Here is a 21,044-nt window from a genome sequence, read left to right as displayed (position 1 = left end):
CCCTAATTGATTATCATGCTCTGAATATTTTGTGCAAGATAAAAATAAACTAGGAATATGCCTGCGTACTAAATTCTTTGGATGAAACTGTCAGAAAAATGTGAGAGGAATTCCATGCATTGAGGAGTGTTAACTTAACCAACTTCACTTCCAATTGATCAACAAACTGATGCTTGGTAGCACAGTTGGCAGGGTGGTTTCTTCTAACACAGACCAAAGCCAGATTGTTATCTGGTTGGTGAATCTCAATGCAGTGAATCATGTCTATTCTCAGGGAAGATGTCTATTCTCAGGGAAGATCCTCATAGCATATGGGAATATCTTTCATTTTGAAGAAACTATCAACTTTATCGGAAGGTTTTAATATTATTTCAATGTTAATGCTAATTTCTCTTTTGTTTGCTTCACAGGGATCAATGAGTGTGGTCGAACAAGTGCAGATAACATAAAGGGACTGAAGAGGAAAAAGGTTGTGACAGAGAACCAGCTGAAGAAAATACCCAAATCTCCCGTGAAGAAGCCCTTGCAGTCCAAGACCTCCGTGGCAACACTCCAAGGTACCTTGTCCAAGGAAGCCACACTCTCCTGCTCCTACCCCGACAGCCCCTCTCGGAACCCCGCCAGCTCACCACGCCGGAACAGAGATACGGAGTACGTCCAGCCTGTTGCTGAATCCTCCGAGGGAGTGACATCCTCCATTGACAACGATAGGCTAAAGCAGAGGGAAGTGTCTTCCTCAACGTCTCTTCATCCGGACAGTGGTAAAGAGGGGTCTGCCTCTGGTGTTGGGGAATCTGAACAGCTCAAAGACAGTAAGAGCGGCGAAACGGGCTGTGAAGGTGAATCTTCTTACCATGCCAGCGCTCCACTTGAGGTCTTGCTCAAGGCTATGGAACCAGACTTCAGCTCCTTGGCAGAAAGAAAAAAATATGTTCCAGTCACATCTGTTGGAAAACCAAGTCAAACGCTTTCTGCCCAGTTTATTAGTGAATTGAATGCTATGCCAGCTGTACATTTTGGACTCCAAACTCAGCCTGGCCATATGCAGACTTACTTTGTAAAGAAACAAGAGAACCACACCACCATGCAGTCCTCCACCCAGGCTATTCCCTTGCAGAATTCGCAGCATGCTACACAGTATTTCAGCAACCGGGAAAAGCCTGTCCTACAAATGAGCTTCAGTACTGGGCCCTCCGCTATGCATACTCATGCACCTGTTCCATCTGGCTCCAATTCCTTGCCCAAGAGCCAGCCACCGGTGGTGCACACATGCCAGTCCCTATCTGCCAGTGTCCCCAGTACCATTCAAGTCCCTGTTACACCTGGTTACAACCAAGTCCAGATGGCCACAGTTGTGAACTTTGGTCTTGAACAGATGTGTAGCATCTCCGCAAAGCACCAGAAGCCTAAGAAGCAGGGGAAGTATGTGTGTGAATACTGCAGTCGGGCATGTGCAAAGCCCAGTGTGCTCCTCAAGCACATCAGGTCCCACACAGGAGAGCGACCCTACCCATGTGTTACATGTGGCTTCTCATTCAAGACCAAGAGCAATCTGTACAAGCATAAGAAATCCCATGCTCACGCAATAAAACTGGGGCTTGTTACACGTTCTGACTCTGGAAGTGGGTCCCTCTCCGTGGAGTCTGACAAAGCACTCGGAACACATTCAGATGTAGAGGAAAGCGGGGACAGTGACGAGGGAAGTAGCACAGCGGACCCGGACCCTGACTCGTCACAAAGCAGTGTTGCAGCGTTCTCTGAGAGCAGTTTGCAGAGTGCAGGCACAACACAAGGCAACCACGGGGATGAAGGGGACCCATCGGCTGTTTTTGAAACGCTTAAACCAACGACGAGTCAGAGGGGCTACGAGTCCAAAGGGACAGCTGGCCTCCCGAAAGTAGTCGTCTATCCTGTCAATGTCTCGCCTCAGCGGGCGGACAGTCCAAGAGTCACAGACTCTACCCCTGAGCAGGCCACTGCCCAAAGGCAAAGGGACTTCCAAACGGCACATCTGAGATCAAGCATCACCGTCCTATCGTCCTTGAAAGAGGTGGATTGCACAAGCCCCCTGCAGGATGCAGGAAGTGAGGATGAGGATCAGCAGTGTAGGTCCCCACCAGGAGGCGGACATGGTCAGCTTCAGAGGCAGCAGGCCACAGACTTTTCTCAGCAGCAGCAGGGCAAGTGTCTGCTTAGTCCCCGCAGTTTAGGAAGCACAGACTCTGGGTACTTCTCACGTTCTGAAAGTGCAGACCAGGCCATGAGTCCCCCGAGTCCCTTTGTGAAGCTAACCCCACCAACAGACATGGATGTCACCAAGAATGCACTTCCTAATCTCCCTGCAGTGGTTGCCACTGTTATGAATGTGGCTTCCGTGGAGAAGCCACATGTTGTGCAAGGACAAATGCGTCCACCGTTAGAAACAAAAGCACTCTCTCTCGAGGAGCGGATCTCAAAGTTAATATCGGACAATGAGGCAGTGGTTGACGACAAACAGCTGGACAGTGTCAAACCAAGAAGGACTTCTCTTTCCAGGAGAGGTAGCATAGACTCCCCTAAATCTTATATATTTAAAGACTCTTTTCAGTTTGACCTTAAACCAATGGCGAGAAGGTCAAGTTCCAGCTCAGACATACCCAAGTCCCCATTCACCCCCACAGAAAACTCTAAGCCATTATTTCTTCTATCTGTACCCAATCAGTATCCACCAATGGACTGTTTACCAATAACAAGAAGTAATTCTATGCCCACAACCCCAGGGCACTCGGGTCTTCCACCAAACGTTAACCAACAACCCCACCTACTACGGATCTGCCAGTCTTTTGATGACAAAATTAGTTCCTTAAACGATGATGTGTTTTCATCTGCCCCCTCTATCCCAAATCCAGCAATACATTCTCGTACCCTTGTACGGCAAGTAGCAGTGGAGGATTTCTCCACAAGTGAGGTCCTTACCTCAGTCCGTTCCATGGACGAAGGTTACCATGGTTCTAGCGTTTCCACTGAGATAATGCAAAGGAGCAGGTCTTTTGAGCATGCACGAGACCCAAACCGAAAGCCTCAGCAGAGCAAAGGCACAATGTATGAGTGTGAGACCTGTCGTAACCGATACCGAAAACTAGAAAACTTTGAAAATCACAAGAAATTCTATTGTTCAGAGCTTCATGGTCCGAAAAACAAACTGGTGTCTGTCAGAGAGACTGAGCTGGATGTTTTTCAGCGTGGCATGCAACAGCCATCACTCCCCAGAACAACAGGTATTTCAGGTATAATGGACCAACAGCAATCAATTAGAAAAAGAAGGAAAATGAAGAGTGTTGGTGACGATGATGACCAATCACCAACTGACACCAATCCCCCATGCTCTGTCAGTTTTGATTCTTGCCAACTATCAACAGCCAGTTCAGGTCGGCCATTTTCTCAGCACTCTATCATGGTTGATCTACTGCCTAAAAGCAACCCACCGCAAATACCTCAAATTCAGCTAGTAGCAAGAGGTACAGATGCAACAGAATCAAGACTGTCACCGATCAGAGAAACCCAGGTTAACACCTCTGGTAAAGAGAGAGGCGACCTTCAGAGGCAAGGCAGCGGTACATCAGTTATCAGACACACCAACTCTCTAAGCAGGCCCAATTCATTTGAGACCTCTGAATCTATAGACCGAGCCTCTCCTGTTGATTTCATGGACAAAGATGGCCATAGCACAGGAAAAACTAAGGCCGACGCTACAGCCAATCTTTCATTAGAGAGCTACCATGAAAAGATGTCCACACCTAAATGTGCCGACCAGGGAGGGATGGGAAACCGTGTCGACCGCACATTAGCTGCAGTGGCTGAGAGCTGCGCTGCTGTCCAGCAGTCTCGCCTGGTTCGCCAAAACAACATTCCTGAAATCCTGGTCACAGAGGAACCTGATCGGGAGCATGATGGTCATAGCACTGAGCAAGGGGAAAAGGCTGCAGATACATTCAACTGGCCCCAGAGGAGTGAGAGCCTGTCCAAGCTACCCACAGAGAAGCTTCCACCCAAGAAGAAGAGAATTCGTCTGGCTCAGATGGAGCACTCCTCTGGAGAATCCAGCTTTGAGTCCTCACTGTCTCGTAGCCTCAGCAGGGACAGTAGCCTCTCAAGATGCTCCAGCGTCTCAGCCTCCTTCGACCGGGACGAGCCATCCAGGTCAGAGAGCCCCTCCAGAGGAGAATGTGTCAACAAAATCTCTGAGCTTCAAGGGCTACCAATAGCGTTCAACACCCTGGGGGTCCCTGGCATGATGAGACGTGCTGCCTCAGAACAGATCCGTTGCACTCAACCCTCAGTGGAGATCTCTTGCGACTATCGCAGCAAGTCCTTCGACTGTGGCAGTGTGTCTCCCAGCATGTCTCTGCCACCCAACAGGTCAATGTCACCAATGGAACTGCCAAAGAGTGCTCAAACCTCCTCGTCTCCGCATGTACCGCTCATTGAAAGGCGAAGGGGGCCATTGGTTCGCCAGATGTCTTTAAAGATTGGGCCGGAGAGTCGGCAACATGTCGGGAAGCATTCCATTGCTGTCCAGAGGCTCCCCACTGTATTATCTACATCGCAGCAGAGGCCTCAACATATGCAACAGACTGCCAACAATCCTCCCATTGCCCAACCTTTTATTTTGGAGAATTCTGGAGAAACTCTCTTGCAGCACAATGAAAAAATGGTGCAAAGCATTAACCTGGGCACCCAAAGTCAACTGCCTCAAGTTCATGGTCTTCCGCACCCTTGGCACCTAACATCGAGGGTTCGGACATGCCAAAACCTACAGCAATCTGTGGTTCATGTCGTGATCGGCCGAGAAGATGCCCAGAGCAAGTCGGCTGACTCTCAAGACAAGAAAAGCTTTGTGCCCAAGTACCAACTGCAGTGTCCTGCTCTGAGATCAAGCAAAGCGTACTCTTTCACACAGGGTACTCAGACAACCTTGCCAGTCATAACAATACCCATCGCCAACCGGATGCAAAGTGTTTCAAAGTCTTCAAATGTTCTCCACAATGTCTATGTGGCACATCCGTGTCATCAGATTGTAGGGAATAAGACAAAATCGATAGTATTGCCTGTAGGTCTACAAAACGACCCACCTTCTCAAAACCAGCCAGGTGCTCCCCAATTGCCACAGATCCTGATAACCCATGAGCAGATGCACCCTTCACCCTCTGTGGCCAGTAAAGGCAGCCTCTACAACCTTCAGGCTGTAGATACGGACACAAATACTGTACCAGATATGAACAAGGACAGGCCTCCAGCAGTAAAACACGGTTTAGTTTCCAATACCCAGAACCATATTGGGGAAACTCAAAGAGCTCCCTCCCTGGGCTCCTTACACTGCACCCAGAAAATGGCAGCTGTGACCCTCTGCCCACAACAGGAGCCCATTGCCTCAAGCAAGAGAATGCTCTCCCCTGCCAATAGCTTGGACATCGCCATGGAAAAACATCAGAAGCGAGCAAAGGATGAACATGGTGCCGCATGCCTCACTGACGGCAGGTCAGTCAACTACCTGAACTCCAAGATGGCAGAGGTGACTAGGCAACGGAAGCTAATGTTAGTCCGGCAGGTGTGCGCCACTGAACCAGCAGACAGTCCCATTGAAACTGAGGCTCCGCCACTGCAACACGAGAAACCAGAGGGTGAAAAGGACGTCCAGACTCCTAATAACTGCAAGACTATGACACCTGAAAGCACCGGACAGGATGAACCATCTACTGTAGTTGCTCAGGAACAGCCAAGCTTTGCATTAACCACCGCTCCAGGAAGTCACATCTCCTCGGTGCCAGCGAACGCCTCCCTGAAGCCTCAAGACAAGAGCGAGGAACAGAAATGGCCCCCCGCCAAGTCTCCCATTAGGCCCTCAACTTTCCATGGACAGGTGAAACTGGCCTCATCTGTATCTGTGGTCAACACACGAGACAGCCACCGCCTGTCTTTCCCCAGCCTGAAAACTACCACCACCTTCACCTGGTGTTACCTGATGAAGAGGAAGCCTCTGCATGTTCCCCAGATGGACCAGAAGATCTCGGCCTACTCCACCTGGGCAGTGAGCCCCAACAACCCCAACCCACTGGGCCTGCCCACCAAAGTGGTGATGTCTCTCTTCAACTCCAAGCAGAACTCAAAGAAAATACACTACACAGAGGCCATAACGACAAGTATGAAATCAGACATCCTGGCCTATTCAAGCAAGCTGAAAGACATCATGCCTAAGGTTAGAACCAAACATTTTGCACATTTATTTGTAGAATTATCTGTGTTAAATGTTCTAACCCTTAATCCAATCAATTTTATCCATAATTGATCCATGATAGCAATTTGTGAAGGGCTTGTTATCACATTATCTTTTCTTTCTAGCTATTTTCTCAAATCAACTCACTCCCTTTAGGTCCTAAAGCCTCAGAAGTCTCTAACAACTGAGAATAACAGCAAAGTGAAACCTGAGACTCAGTTGAGCAGTGAGTCGGACAAGGATTCATCCTCATCCAAACTAGAGCCACGGAGAGTCAAGATATTTGATGGAGGGTATGTATCCCAGCCATACACAAATATTTCCCTAATTAGATTTTTAATAATGCAAGGATTTCAGTTGTAATAGGTTTTTGTGCACTGATCGTTTCTCACCTCTTCTGTCAACCGTGCAGATTCAAATCTAACGAAGAGTATATGTATGTGCGTGGGCGGGGTCGTGGTAAATATATCTGTGAGGAGTGTGGGATCCGCTGCAAAAAGCCCAGCATGCTGCGTAAACACATCCGCACCCACTCTGATATACGTCCCTACCACTGCACCCACTGCAACTTCTCCTTCAAGACTAAAGGTCAGTGCTGACGGCAGCAGTAGCGTTGGTCTGGTTTATAATAAAATGAATCAATGGCTGTTACAGTACATTACCAAAAGTATGTGGACACCTGCTCGCCCGAACATCTCATTCCAGAAATCATGGGCATTAATATGGAGTTGGTAACCCCCTCTTTGCTGCTATAACAGCCTCCACTCTTCTGGGAAGGCTTTCCACTAGATGTTGGAACAGTGCTGCGGGTTACTTGCTTCCATTCAGCCACAAGAGCATTAGTGAGGTCGGACACTGATGTTGGGCGATTAGGCCTGGCTTGCAGTCGGTGTTCCAATTCATCCCAAAGGTGTTCGATGGGGTTGAGGTCAGGTCTCTGCAGGCCAATCAAATCAAATGAAATAAAAAAAACACGTGTTTAGCAGATGTTATTGTGGGTGTAGCGAAATGCTTGCGCTTCTAGCTCCAACAGTGCAGTAATATCTAACAAGTAATATCTAACAATTTCACAACATATACCAAATACACACAAATCTAGTAAGGAATGGAATTTAAGAATATATACATATATGGACAAGCAATGACAGAGCAGCATGGACTAAGATACAGAAGAATATTATAGAATAGAATACAGTATATACATATGAGATGAGTAGTGCAAGATATGTAAACATTATTAAAGTGACTAGTGTTCCATTTCTTAAAGTGGCCAGTGATTTCAATAGGCAGCTGCAGCCTCTAATGTGCTAGTGATGGCTATTTAACGGTCTGATGGCCTTGAGATAGAAGCTGTTTTTCATTCTCTCGGTCCCAGCTTTGATGCACCTGTACTGACCTCGCCTTCTGGATGATAGCGGGGTGAACAGGCAGTGGCTCGGGTGGTTGATGTCCTTGATTATCTTTTTGGCCTTCCTGTGACATCGGGTGCTGTAGGTATCTTGGAAGGCGGGTAGTTTGCCCCCGGTAATGCGTTGGGCAGACCGCACCACCCTCTGGAGAGCCCAGCGGTTGCGGGCGGTGCAGTTGCCATACCAGGCAGTGATACAGCCCGACAGGATGCTCTCAATTGTGCATCTGTAAAGGTTTGTGAGGGTTTTAGGTGCCAAGCCAAATTTCTTCAGCCTCCTGAGGTTGAAGAGGCTCTGTTGCGCCTTCTTCACCACACTGTCTGCGTGGGTGGACCATTTCAGTTTGTCAGTGATGTGTACGCCAAGGAACTTGAAGCTTTCCACCTTCTCCACTGCGGTCCCATCTATGTGGATAGTGGGGTGCACCCTCTACTGTTTCCTGAAGTCCACGATCATCTCCTTTGTAGGCGGTCTCGTCATTGTTCGTAATCAAGCCTACTACTGTTGTGTCGTCTTGATGATTGAGTTGGAGGCGTGCTTGGCCACGCAGTCATGGGTGAACAGGGAGTACAGGAGGGGGCTGAGCATGCACCCTTGTGGGGCCCCAGTGTTGAGGATCAGCAAAGTGGATATGTTGTTTCCTACCTTCGCCACCTGGGGGCGGCCCGTCAGGAAGTCCAGGACCCAGTTGCACAGGGCGGGGTTCAGACCCAGGGCCTCGAGCTTAATGATGAGCTTGCAGGGTACTATGGTGTTGAATGCTGAGCTATAGTCAATGAACAGCATTCTTACATAGGTATTCCTCTTGTCCAGATGGGATAGGGCAGTGTGCAGTGTGATGGCGATTGCATCGTCTGTGGATCTATTGGGGCGGTAAACAAATTGAAGTGGGTCTAGGGTGACAGGTAAGGTAGAGGTGATATGATCCTTGACTAGTCTCTCAAAGCACTTCATGATGACAGAGGTGAGTGCTACAGGGCGATAGTCATTTAGTTCAGTTACCTTTGCTTTCTTGGGTACAGGAACAATGGTGGCCATCTTGAAGCATGTGGGAACAGCAGACGGGAAAGGGAGGGATTGAATATGTCCGTAAACACACCAGCCAGCTGGTCTGCGCATGCTCTGAGGACGCACTGTGTTATCCTCAAAGCGGGCGAAGAAGCTATTTAGCTTGTCTGGAAGCGAGACGTCGGTGTCGGCGACGTGGCTGGTTTTCCTTTTGTAGTCCATGATTGTCTGTTGACCCTGCCACATACGTCTCGTGTCTGAGCCGTTTAATTGCGACTCCACTTTGTCTCTATACTGATGTTTTGCCAGTTTAATTGCCTTGCGGAGTGAGTAGCTACACTGTTTGTATTCTGCCATATTCCCAGTCACCTTGCCATGGTTAAATGCGGTGGTTTGCGCTTTCAGTTTTGCCCGAATGCTGCCATCTATCCACGGTTTCTTGGTAGGGTAGGTTTTTATAGTCACAGTTGGCACAACATCACCTATACACTTCCTGATAAACTCAGTCAGCGTTTCAGTGTATTCGTCTAAATTATTTTCGCAAGCTACCTGGAACATATCCCAGTCCACGTGATCAAAACAATCTTGAAGTGTGGATTCCGATTGGTCAGACCAGCGTTGAATAGTCCTTAGCACGGGTACTTCCTGTTTGAGTTTATGCCTATAGGAAGGGAGGAGAAAAATGGAGTCGTGGTCAGATTTGCCGAAAGGAGGGCGGGGGAGGGCCTTATAATCATCCCGGAAGTTCGAATAGCAATGGTCGAGGATTTTAGCAGTGCGAGTACAACCGTCAATATGTTGATAGAAATTCGGCAGCCTAGTCCTCAAATTTGCTTTCTTAAAATCCCCAGCTACAATAAATGCAGCCTCAGGATATGTGGTTTCCAGTTTGTATAAAGTCCAGTGAAGTTCTTTGAGGGCCGTCGTGGTATCGGCTTGAGGGGGGATATACACGGCCGTGACTATAACCGAAGAAAATTATCTTGGGAGATAATACGGTCGGCATTTGATTGTGAGGTATTCTAGGTCGGGTGAACAGAAGGACTTGAGTTCCTGTATGTTACTACAATTACACCATGAGTCGTCAATCATGAAACACACACCTCCGCCCTTCTGCTTCCCGGAGAGATATTTATTCCTGTCTGCGCGATGAACTGAGAACCCATCTGGCTGGACCGATTTCGACAGAATATCTCCAGAGAGCCATGTTTCCGTGAAACAAAGTATGTTACAGGCCTTGATGTCTCTCTGGAAAGACAATCCTTCCGCACCGATCTCAACCAACCATTTCTGTGTGGACCTTGCTTTGTGAACGGGGGCATTGTCATGTTGAAACAGGAAAGGGCCTTCCCCAAACTGTTGACACAAAGTTGGAAGCACATCATCTAGAATGTCATTGTATGCTGTAGAGTTAAGATTTCCCTTTACTGGAATTAAGGGGCCTAGCCCGAACAATGAAATACAGCCCCAGACCATTATTCCTCCTCCACCAAACTTTACAGTTGGCACTATACATTGGGGCAAGTTGTGTTCTCCTGGCATCTGCCAAACCGAGATTAGTCCGTCGGACTGCCAGATGGTGAAGCGTGATTCATCACTCCAGAGAACGCCTTTCCACTGCTCCAGAGTCCAATGGCGGCGAGCTTTACACCACTCCAGCCGACGCTTGGCATTGTGCATGGTGATCTTAGGCTTGTGTGCGGCTGCTCGGCCATGGAAACCCATTTCTTGAAGCTCCCGACAAACAGTTATTGTGCTGACGTTGCTTCCAGAGGCAGTTTGGAACTTGGTAGTGAGTGTTGCAACCGAGGACGGACGATATTTACGCGCTATGTGCTTCAGCACTCGGCGGTCCCGTTCTGTGAGCTTGTGTGGTCTACCACTTCGCGGCTGAGCCGCTGTTGCTCCTAGACGTTTCCACTTCACAATAACAGCACTTACAGTTGACCGGGGCAGCTCTAGCAGGGCAGCATTTCACGAACTTACTTGTTGGAAAGTTGGCATGCTGTGACGGTGCCACGTTGAAAGTCACTGAACTCGTCAGTAAAGCCATTCTACTGCCAATGTTTGTCTATGGAGATTGCGTGGCTGTGTGCTCGATTTTATACACCTGTTGTATAAAATAGCCGAATCCACTAATTTAAAGGGCTGTCCACATACTTTATATATATCTGACTGTAACCTAATTATGAACCCACTTATAAACCCTTCATAAATGTAAGGTATATTTAAGCAATAAGGCCCGAGGAGGTGTGGTATATGGCCAATATACCACGGCTAAGGGCTGTTCTTACCACGGCTAAGGACACAGCCCTTAGCCGTGGTATATTGGCTATATACCACAAAACCCTGAGGTGCCTTATTGCTATTATAAACTGGTTACCAACATAATTAGAGCAGTAAAAATAAATGTTTTGTTATACCTGTGGTATACGGTCTGATATACCACGGCTGTCAGCCAATCAGCATTCAGGGTTTTAACCACCCAGTTTATAATAAGGTATATACCTTAAGGTGTACATTAAGGCAGGGGTGAAAGTAAGGCGGTACGGCCCCGTACGACGTCCCGGCAAAATAAATAGTGGGGGTATGCCGTACCGATTGGCTCGCATTCTATCCCAATTAAAACATGCCCAAAAAACTATAGGCTATTATACGATCATTTAACATTACTGCATGTCAGCCGCATGAAATATTGACTGGAAACGGGGTGGTATATACTTCAAATTGCGTTGTGGTTTGAGGACAACACTTACATGCAGTAATGTCAAATTATCGTATAATAGCCTCTAGTTTTTTGGGCATGTTTTAATTGGGATAGAACGCGAGCCAATCGGTACGGCATACACCCACTATTTATTTTGCCGGGATGCCAAAATAAATAGCGTTGTGCTAAGAACAGCTCTTAGCCGTGGTATATTGGCCATATACCACACCCCCTCTGGCCTTATTGCTTAAATATATACCTTTTGGTTTACAATAACTAATGGCTTAAAGCTGTTTATTACAGATTTATAAATCAGTAATATCTGAAAACAAATTATTATAAACTACTAATAAACATTATTTTAAACTTATTTTTACTTTTATTTGATCATCCACCAGTAACTGACTGCAGCAACAGGCTGTTGCTTTGGTGTCATAGGCGATATGCACTGAAAACACTGTTGATATTTTGTTGGGCAAGAAAACACTCATTGTGAGCCCAATTACGCACAGTTCAATGAAATTAAAGGATAATTAATTTAGAATTACATATGTGGGCAGATATTCCACTTAATTACTTAATTCCTACATTTCAAAGCCCTTTTTAATTTCAATAGCACACAACCGAGTTTCACTCTAATCTCGTTCCTGTTAGAAACCAAGTTGGTTTTGAAGACTTTGTCTCTTTCTCTGTCTCTTAATAAAAGGCAGTATGATTCACCATTCCATCTACACACGCAACACTGCAGAACAGTAACATTACGCAGTGTCAGCACATCATCTCACTTCCCCTTAAAAAAAACAACCATTACACAGACCGTGTCTGTGTCTCATATGGCGCTCTAGGCCCTATATAGTGCACTACTTTTGACCAGAGCTCTATGGGCCCTAGTCAAAAGTAGTGCACTATAAAGGGAATAGGGTGCCATTTGGGATGCAGAAAGTGTTCTCAGTCTTATGTAAGACCTTATGTGGCCTTCCAAAATGTTTTTTTTTTAAATAAACCCCTTATCAGTAAAGTATATGGTTACTATGTGATTTTAGGTTTTCGTTTCAGAGTGCTCCTCGACTTGGAAAGAGCATCTAATTTTATATTGTTGCTATGCATTGATGTTACAAATCAAATAGTATTATTGTCTTTAAACTCTGCATCATAGGGCCTCCTGTAGCTCAGTTGGTGGAGCGTGGCGCTTGCAACTCCAGGGTTGTGGGTTCGATTCCCATGGGGGGGCCAGTATGAAAAATGTATGCACTCACTAACTGTAGCTCAGCTGGTAGAGCACGGCGCTTGTAACGCCAAGGTAGTGGGTTCGATCCCCGGGACCACCCATACACAAAAAAAATAGAATGTATGCACGCATGACTGTAAGTCGCTTTGGATAAAAGCGTCTGCTAAATGGCATATTAAATATTACATTAATATTATTAATATATTAACTGTAAGTCGCTCTGGATAAGAGCGTCTGCTAAATGACTAAAATGTAAAAATTTAAATCATTGGGAAGGGCTCGTAAGCAAGCATTTCACGCTCAAGTCTACCCCAGTTGTATTCGGCCCATGTGACAAATTAAAATTGTATTTTATTTTGATTCGATGTTTCTAATGAACTTGAATTTCTTCTCCACAGGGAATCTGACCAAGCATATGAAGTCCAAGGCACACAGTAAAAAGTGTATGGAGATGGGTGTGTCTGAAGGACTGGAGGACCAGGATGCCGAAGAATCGGGTACTTCACATTATCAGCATTTGACCCACTGTGTTGTAATACACACAGGCCTACTGACGTGTGTGCTGGGATGACTGTTATAAAGCCAATTCATCAGAGCGGGCGGCAGGTAGCTTTAGTGGTTAAGAGCGTTGTGCCAGTAACCGAAAGGTCGCTGGTTCTAATCCCCGAGCCAACTAGGTGAAAAATCTGTCGATGTGCCCTTGAGCAAGGCACTTAACCCTAATTGCTCCTGTAAGTCGCTCTGGATAAGAGCGTCTGCTAAATAATGTAAATGTAAATGTAAGCTGTGAATGAGGGCAGAAGCAAACATGAATAAACACAATCCTCTTTAAGGTCAAAGGGATATTACAGATTTGTAGTAATATTTTAGATTTTTTCACTTTCAGTGTCAGATCTGTTAATCCACACAGATTCCCTAGCTACACTGGGATGCACTAACACTAGGATTTAAGCCTTTGTTTATAACACAAAATGTGAATTTGATTAGGAAGGTTTATAAAACAGCTTTTGATTAAGAGGTGGCTGTTACACTCAGTGTCTTCCCAGTCATTTTGATTTTAAATGAAGAGATGCTGTGGGTTTCAGACTCCTACAGTATGTATAAACGGATAACACCACACAAAGACGCATTCATGCTCAAACGGAAACCCAATGTGTCATCATCGGTTGAATCCAACACTTCTCACTCCTATAAATAAAGGGCGGCAGGTAGCTTAGTGGTTAAGAGCGTTGTGCCAGTAACCGAAAGGTCGCTGGTTCTAATCCCCGAGCCGACTAGGTGAAAAACCTGTCGATGTGCCCTTGAGCAAGGCACTTAACCCTAATTGCTCCTGTAAGTCGCTCTGGATAAGAGCGTCTGCTAAATGACCAATTTATTTTTATAATTTATAAATCTAGTAACAGAATCGCCCTTCCAATTTCCTTTTGATAGTTGTCCTGATTATGACTATACACCGCTTTGAAATGCTGAGTGTGACGGTCTGTGTTGTGATGTCACTGCCAGGGTCCTAATTAGACATTCTAAATGCAGTATGTTCTCCTCTTAACTGGGAGTGCATGTGGGCGGCATGCACAGGCAGCATTTAGGGAGGGGTAATTGCTGTGTCTAATTTTACATAAATGGACAGAGGGAGAGAGAAAGGAGGGAGAGAGGAAGAGATAACGATAGATAGAGAGAGAGAAAGGAGAGAGAGAGAGGAAGTGATAACGATAGATCGAGTGAGAGTGACAGCGAGAGAGGGAGAGAGACAGCAAGGCTGAAAGGCTTTCTATGGTCCCGGGCCGCTACTGAGAGGATATGTGTTTTTATCCTTCTGCCTTCTGCCTGTGGTGGTCTGTAAGGCCTGTGGTGGTCTGTAAGGGTGTGAATGTGAATCACCACTCCTCCAATGCTATGTGCGTCCCAAATGGCACCCTATTTCCTACATAGTGCACTACATAGGGCATAGGGTGACATTTTGGACACACTCATTATGTACTCAGTCTTAATGCTATTCCTTGGCAGATTTTCTTACTGTGGGGAGGGATATAGTCAGTACCAGATATCTGATTTTCGAAGCCCACACGTGACTGTTGGTTAATATCTGACACCGCTGTCTCAGATCATGTTGTTTAATATCTGAACATATTGACACCGCTGTCTCAGATCAATGTTGTTTAATATCTGAACATATTGACACCGCTGTCTCAGATCAATGTTGTTTAATATCTGAACATATTGACACAGCTGTCTCAGATCATGTTGTTTAATATCTGAACATATTGACAACGCTGTCTCAGATCAATGTTGGTTAATATCTGAACATATTGACACCGCTGTCTCATATCAATGTTGGTTAATATCTGAACATATTGACACCGCTGTCTCATATCAATGTTGATTAATATCTGAACATATTGACACAGCTGTCTCATATCAATGTTGGTTAATATATATATATACCGCTGTCTTGGATACTAAGATCCCTCTATCTCTCTGCCCCAGGAGACCGTAGCCAGGTGGGCAGTACAGACCGTCCAGATTCAGACGGAGAGGACTCCGAAGCTGCTGACGATGACAACGAAGATGATCATGAGGAAGAGGATGACAGCCAGGCTGAGTCGGGCCTGTCCACCAACCCCTCGGTCTCGGCCAGCCCCCAGCACATCCCCTCCTCCCTCCAGGCTGAGCTCCCTCCCAGCTCCCTTCTGGCCCAGTTGTCCATCCACCACCACCACCCAGCTCCCCTGTCCCTCCACCAGCCCCCTACCTCCGACTCCCACTCCCACGATGCCTCAGACACAGAATCCGTGCCCATGCTAAGCCCCGTCTCCCTGGTCAAGCAGATGTCCATCTCCGGAGGCTGCTCCAGCCCCGGCCCTCTGCCCTACTCCCCGCCCCCCCACACCTCCGGCACAGAGTCGGTGCCCATGATGAGCCCTGTCTCGCCATGCAGGCAGATGTCCGTCGACTACCCTGACTTTGACGTGCCCCCTAGCCCCCCCGCACCGGGCAAGAGCTGCTCCAAGCTCAGCCAGGTGAGCCCCACCATGTGCTCCACCTCCCATCCTCTCTCTCTCCATCCCTCCCTCCATCCCTGTCCCTCTGCGCTTTCATACCCTTTCATACCCATACCCTTGCTATGAATCCCTTATGCGAGGCACTTCAGCAAAGCTGCTCTGAATGCTTGAAAAGGTGAATGTATTTCTGATCGGCAGCTTTCGATGAAAGGCTTGTTTCTAGTCACATACACTATAAATACAAAAGTATGTGGACACCCCTTCAAATTAGTGGATTCGTCTATTTCAGCCACACCCGTTGCTGACAGGTGTATAAAATCGAGCACACAGCCATGCAATCTCCATAGACAAACATTGGCAGTAGAATGGCCTTACTGAAGAGCTCAGTGACTTTCAACTTGGCACCGTCATAGGATGCCACCTTTCCAACAAGTCAGTTCGTCATATTTCTGCCCTTCTAGAGCTGCCCCGGTCAACTGTAAGTGCTGTTATTGTGAAGTGGAAACGTCTAGGAGCAACAACGGCTCAGCCACAAAGTGGTAGGCCACACAAGCTCACAGAACAGGACCGCCGAGTGCTGAAGCGCGTAGCGCGTAAAAATCGTCTGTCCTCAGTTGCAACACTCACTACCGAGTTCCAAACTGCCTCTGGAAACAATGCCAGCACAACAACTGTTCGTCAGGAGCTTAATGAAACTGGTTTCTATGGCCGAGCAGCCGCACACAAGCCTAAGATCCCCATGCGCAATGCCAAGTGTCGGCTGGAGTGGTGTAAAGCTCGCCGCCATTGGACTCTGGAACAGTGTAAACGCGTTCTCTGGAGTGATCCTGCTTCACCATCTGGCAGTCCAACAGAGAATGCTACCTGCCCCAATGCATAGTGCCAACTGTAAAGTTTGGTGGAGGAGGAATAATGGTCTGGGGCTGTTTTTCATGGTTCTGGCTGGGCCTCTTAGTTCCAGTGAAGGGAAATCTTAATGCTACAGCGTACAATTACATTCTAGACGATTCTGTGCTTCCAATTTTGTGGCAACAGTTTGCGGATGGCCCTTTCCTGTCCATACAGAAATGGTTTGTCGAGATCGGTGTGGAAGAACTTGACTGCCCAGCACAGAGTCCTGACCTCAACCCCATCAAACACCTTTGGGATGAATAGGAACGCCGACTGCGAGCCAGGCCTAATCGCCCAACATCAGTGCCCGACCTCACTAATGCTCTTGTGGCTGAATGGAAGCAAGTCCCCGTAGCAATATTCCAACATCTAGTGTAAAGCCTTCCCAGAAGAGTGGAGGCTGTTATAGCAGCAAAGAGGGTTACCAACTCCATATTAATGCCCATGATTTTGGAATGAGATGTTTGACGAGCAGGTGTCCACATACTTTTGGTAATGTAGAGTATCATCTTCATGTCTTTATACTGAGTCCTGTGAAAAGACATGAAGAGTATGTTCAGTGTTGGTCCTGTTTCCAGTGATCAAACGTGCAGTAGGTAAAAGTCATAATTACTTGTTTTTATTCAATTTTGCTCTTTCCCAGGATGGCACTTTGGCCCTGCCAGTGAGTGACCCAGGTGTCCCTGTCGGGACAGATGTCAGCACTCAGACGACCTCCTATGGCCTCCAGACATCCTCCTACAGCCCCTTGCACTTTCCCTCCCAGGGCCCGACCCAAGGGCCAGGGGCCACACAGGGGACCCACACCCACCTCTTCAGCCACCTGCCTCTGCACTCCCAGCAGCCCTCACACTCCCCCTACAGCATGGTCCCCGTGGGGGGCATCCAGCTGGTTCCCGCTGGCTTGGCAGCCTACTCCACCTTCGTGCCCATCCAGGCCGGCCCTGTCCAGCTCACCATCCCCGCCGTGAGCGTTATACACCGGAACACCAGCCCCCTCCCATTCCCCAACTCCTCTAACTCCCCCGAGCCTGATGGTATGGTGAGCTCCTCATCCCCCACCAACCAGCCTCTGGTGGTCCAGGAGCCCATCAGGAGTATCATGCCATGCTTCCCGCTTGGGCAGGTGACTAGGCTGGGGCAGTTGACTGGGCTGGGGCAGTTGACTGGGCTGGGGCAGGTGACTGGGCTGGGGCAGGTGACTGGGCTGGGGCAGGTGACTGGGCTGGGGCAGGTGACTGGGCTGGGGCAGGTGACTGGGCTGGGGGAGGTGACTGGGCTGGGGGAGGTGACTGGGCTGGGGCAGGTGACTAGGCTGGGGCAGGTGACTGGGCTGGGGGAGGTGACTGGTCTACCGGCCCTCGGGGCCTCCCACCATACGCTGCAGTCAATGGGTCTGGAGACTCTGACCCTGACCAGCTCGGAAGGCCTGACCTCCACCCAGCTGCTATCCCAACACGGCCTGACGCTCAATGCCACCTTGGGCCTGCAGGTCCTGGCTCACACCCCCACCTCCCAGAGCAGGACAGTCCCCCACCACCACACCCACATCCCCGGCCTACAGATCCTCAACATCGCCATGCCCACCCTCATCCCCTCCCTCAGCCCCCTCTCCGGCCTCAGTCCCCTCCCCGGACCCTTTGAGAGGCAGGGCAGCCTCGAGGCCCCAGGAGCCCCATGGGCCCCTCGGCCCTCCTCTCAGACTGAACCCGGACCCTCATTCAGCTGTCTGTCTGCTGCATCCCCTCCCACCACCACCGCCACACTGAGGGGAAGTCCTGCACAGGAAGTGGCATCATCGTACAGCAGACCCAGCAGCTCAGGTTCTGGAGGTTCCAGAGGTTCTGATAACACACAGACTTCAGAAAAGAAAGAGAGGATGACAACATCGCTACCACAGCCCACCCCAGCTCCAGCTCCTGCTCCAGCTGCTGACGGGGGTCTGGAGGGGGATGAGAATCCTCCAGCAGAGGGAGCCAGCGAGCCTGTCATGCCTTGGAGGCAGTCGACGCTCTCACGACAGCAGGAGACGGAAGACTACAATGATGACTCAGCATCCAGCGATGATGAGGACAGACTGGTCATCGCCACCTGAAACCCCCAACTGAATAGCCTGGTTAAACCAGACTTGAATGCTTTGAGTTTACAATGGTGATCGCAACGTTCAATCTGGTTTACCAGGCTACTTATCAATGTTCTTTTTTTTTGTAATGGTTGTCACTTTCTAAGACTGAAAACACTTCAGGGTGGGTTTGTTTCTCTGCGAATCACCGTTCAAAGCACAGTTTCTGACGTTCATATTGTATGTGCAATCGTTGATGATTATGATAATGATCTTTTAACTTTTTTTGTCAGCTCCAGACAATTTCTTTTTTGTACATGTTGTATAAACAATTGTGCCTTTTTGGAGTTGCTTGTTTTAGGAACCTGTAAACAACACCTTACAAATTCAGTAGTTGCTTGTGTTTATTTTCGATGAAATGGAAGTAAAAATAAGAAAATGGAGGATGCCCGTTTTTTATTTTGGACATTTTAATGTCAATTGTAAATTTATGGAAAAATGAATGTCTTGTACTAGTACATTTCTATGGATTTGGGGCATTGTTTCTGTGTACAGATGTTGTGTTCAACTATTTATTACAGTATATTCCATGTAGTGCCCATGATGGTTCATAAGTCCATAGGTATGTGTAATATGGTAGCTTTACATTGCGGTATCACTTATTATCAACTGTATCAGTAAAACTTTGTTTACAAATGTAGAAGGGGTACTCATGTTTTTTGTCTCCGATGCACTTAACATGTTTCCACAATTAATACAATGAAATAAAAATTTAATTGGGAAAAATGTACAAAAAATATAATTATGTTTAGATGATGAACAAGAGTTCAATGCATTTTTCCCTTTAATCTCCCATCTACATTACTTTAATCTACACTGAGAACAGGACTTTAAATAGTCAAAGGTTTGGACACACCTACTCATTCAAGGGGTTTTCTTTATTTTTACTATTTTCTACATTGTAGAATAGCACATATGGAATCATGTAGTAACTAAAAAAGTGTTCAACAAATCAGAATATATTTTAGATTCTTCAAAGTAGCCACCCTTTGCCTTGATGACAGCTTTGCACACTCTTGGCAGTCTCTCAACCAGCTTCATGAGGATGCTTTTCCAACAGTCTTTCCTTCACTCTGCGGTCCAACTCATCCCAAACCATCTCAATTGGGTTGAGGTCGGGTGATTGTGGAGGCCAGGTCATCTGATGCAGCACTCCATCACTCTCCTTCTTGGTAAAATAGCCCTTACACAGCCTGGAGGTGTGTTGGGTCATTGTCCTGTTGAAAAACAAATGATAGTCCCACTAAGCGCAAACCAGATGGGATGGCGTATCGTGGCAGAATGCTGTGGTAGCCATGCTGGTTAAGTGTGCCTTGAATTCTAAATAAATCACTGACAGTGTCACCAGCAAAGCACCCCCAAACCATCACACCACCTCCATGCTTCACGGTGGGAACCACACATGCGGAGATCATCCGGTCACCTACTCTGCGTATCAAAGACACGGCAGTTGGAACCAAAAATCTCAAATTTGGACTCATCAGATCAAAGGACAGATTTCCACCGGTCTAATGTCCATTGCTCGTGTTTCTTGACCCAAGCAAGTCTCTTCTTCTTATTGGTGTCCTTTAGTAGTGGTTTCTTTGCAGCAATTCGACCATGAAGGCCTGATTCACACAGTCTCCTCTGAACAGTTGATGTTGAGATGTGTCTGTTACTTAAACTCTGTGAAGCATTTATATGGGTTGCAATCTGAGGTGCAGTTAACTCTAATGAACTTATCCTCTGCAGCAGAGGTAACTCTGGGTCTTCGTTTCTTGTGGCGGTCCTCATGAGAGCCAGTTTCATCATTGCGCTTGATGGTTTTTGCGACTGCACTTGAAGAAACTTTCAAAGTTGTTGACATTTTCTGGATTGACTGATCTTCATGTCTTAAAGTAATGATGGACTGTTGTTTGTCTTTGCTTATTTGAGCTGTTCTTGCCATTATATGGACTTGGTCTTTTACCAAATAGGGCTATCTTCTGTATACCCCCCCTACCTTGTCACAACACAACTGATTGGCTCAAATGCATTTAGAAGGAAATAAATTAATTCCACAAATTAACTTTTAAGGCAGACCTGTTAATTGAAATGCATTCCAGGTGACTACATCATTAAGCTGGTTGAGAGAATGCCAAGAGTGTGCAAACTTGTCATCAAGGCAAAGGGTGGCTACTTCGAAGAATCTCAAATATAAAATATATTTTGATTTGTTTAACACTTTTTCGATTACTACATGATTCCATATGTGTTATTTCATAGTTTTGATGTCTTCACTATTATTCTACAATGTAGAAAATAGTAAAAATAAAGAAAAACCCTGGAATGAGTAGGTGTGTCCAAGCTTTTGACTGGTACTGTATAAACTGATGTAGTCTCTTCAAAGCATTCAGGTTACCATCAGCTCCAGACAGAGGCCCAAACCCTCCCTCTCTCTTCTGTACA

The 21,044-nt window shown here is 47.1% G+C and overlaps 1 protein-coding gene across 1 annotated transcript in view; it reads left to right on the top strand.

The window, feature by feature from the left end:
* LOC311126972 (zinc finger protein 40-like) overlaps positions 1-19,256 on the top strand; it is a 39,151-nt gene extending 19,895 nt beyond the window's left edge. Inside the window, exons 3-8 of the mRNA XM_084158697.1 lie at positions 411-6,235; positions 6,410-6,546; positions 6,666-6,841; positions 13,004-13,102; positions 15,090-15,622; positions 17,139-19,256. Of these exons, the coding sequence (XP_084014823.1) occupies positions 890-6,235; positions 6,410-6,546; positions 6,666-6,841; positions 13,004-13,102; positions 15,090-15,622; positions 17,139-18,590 (7,743 nt within the window). The 5' untranslated portion in view covers positions 411-889 and the 3' untranslated portion in view covers positions 18,591-19,256. The remainder of the gene's footprint in view (positions 1-410; positions 6,236-6,409; positions 6,547-6,665; positions 6,842-13,003; positions 13,103-15,089; positions 15,623-17,138) is intronic.
* Positions 19,257-21,044: the final 1,788 nt, after the last annotated feature.

This window comes from Coregonus lavaretus (assembly GCF_964263955.1).
Source record: "Coregonus lavaretus genome assembly, chromosome: 3".
Lineage (NCBI taxonomy): Eukaryota > Metazoa > Chordata > Actinopteri > Salmoniformes > Salmonidae > Coregonus > Coregonus lavaretus.
This window is presented reverse-complemented; position numbering and strand designations above follow the sequence as displayed.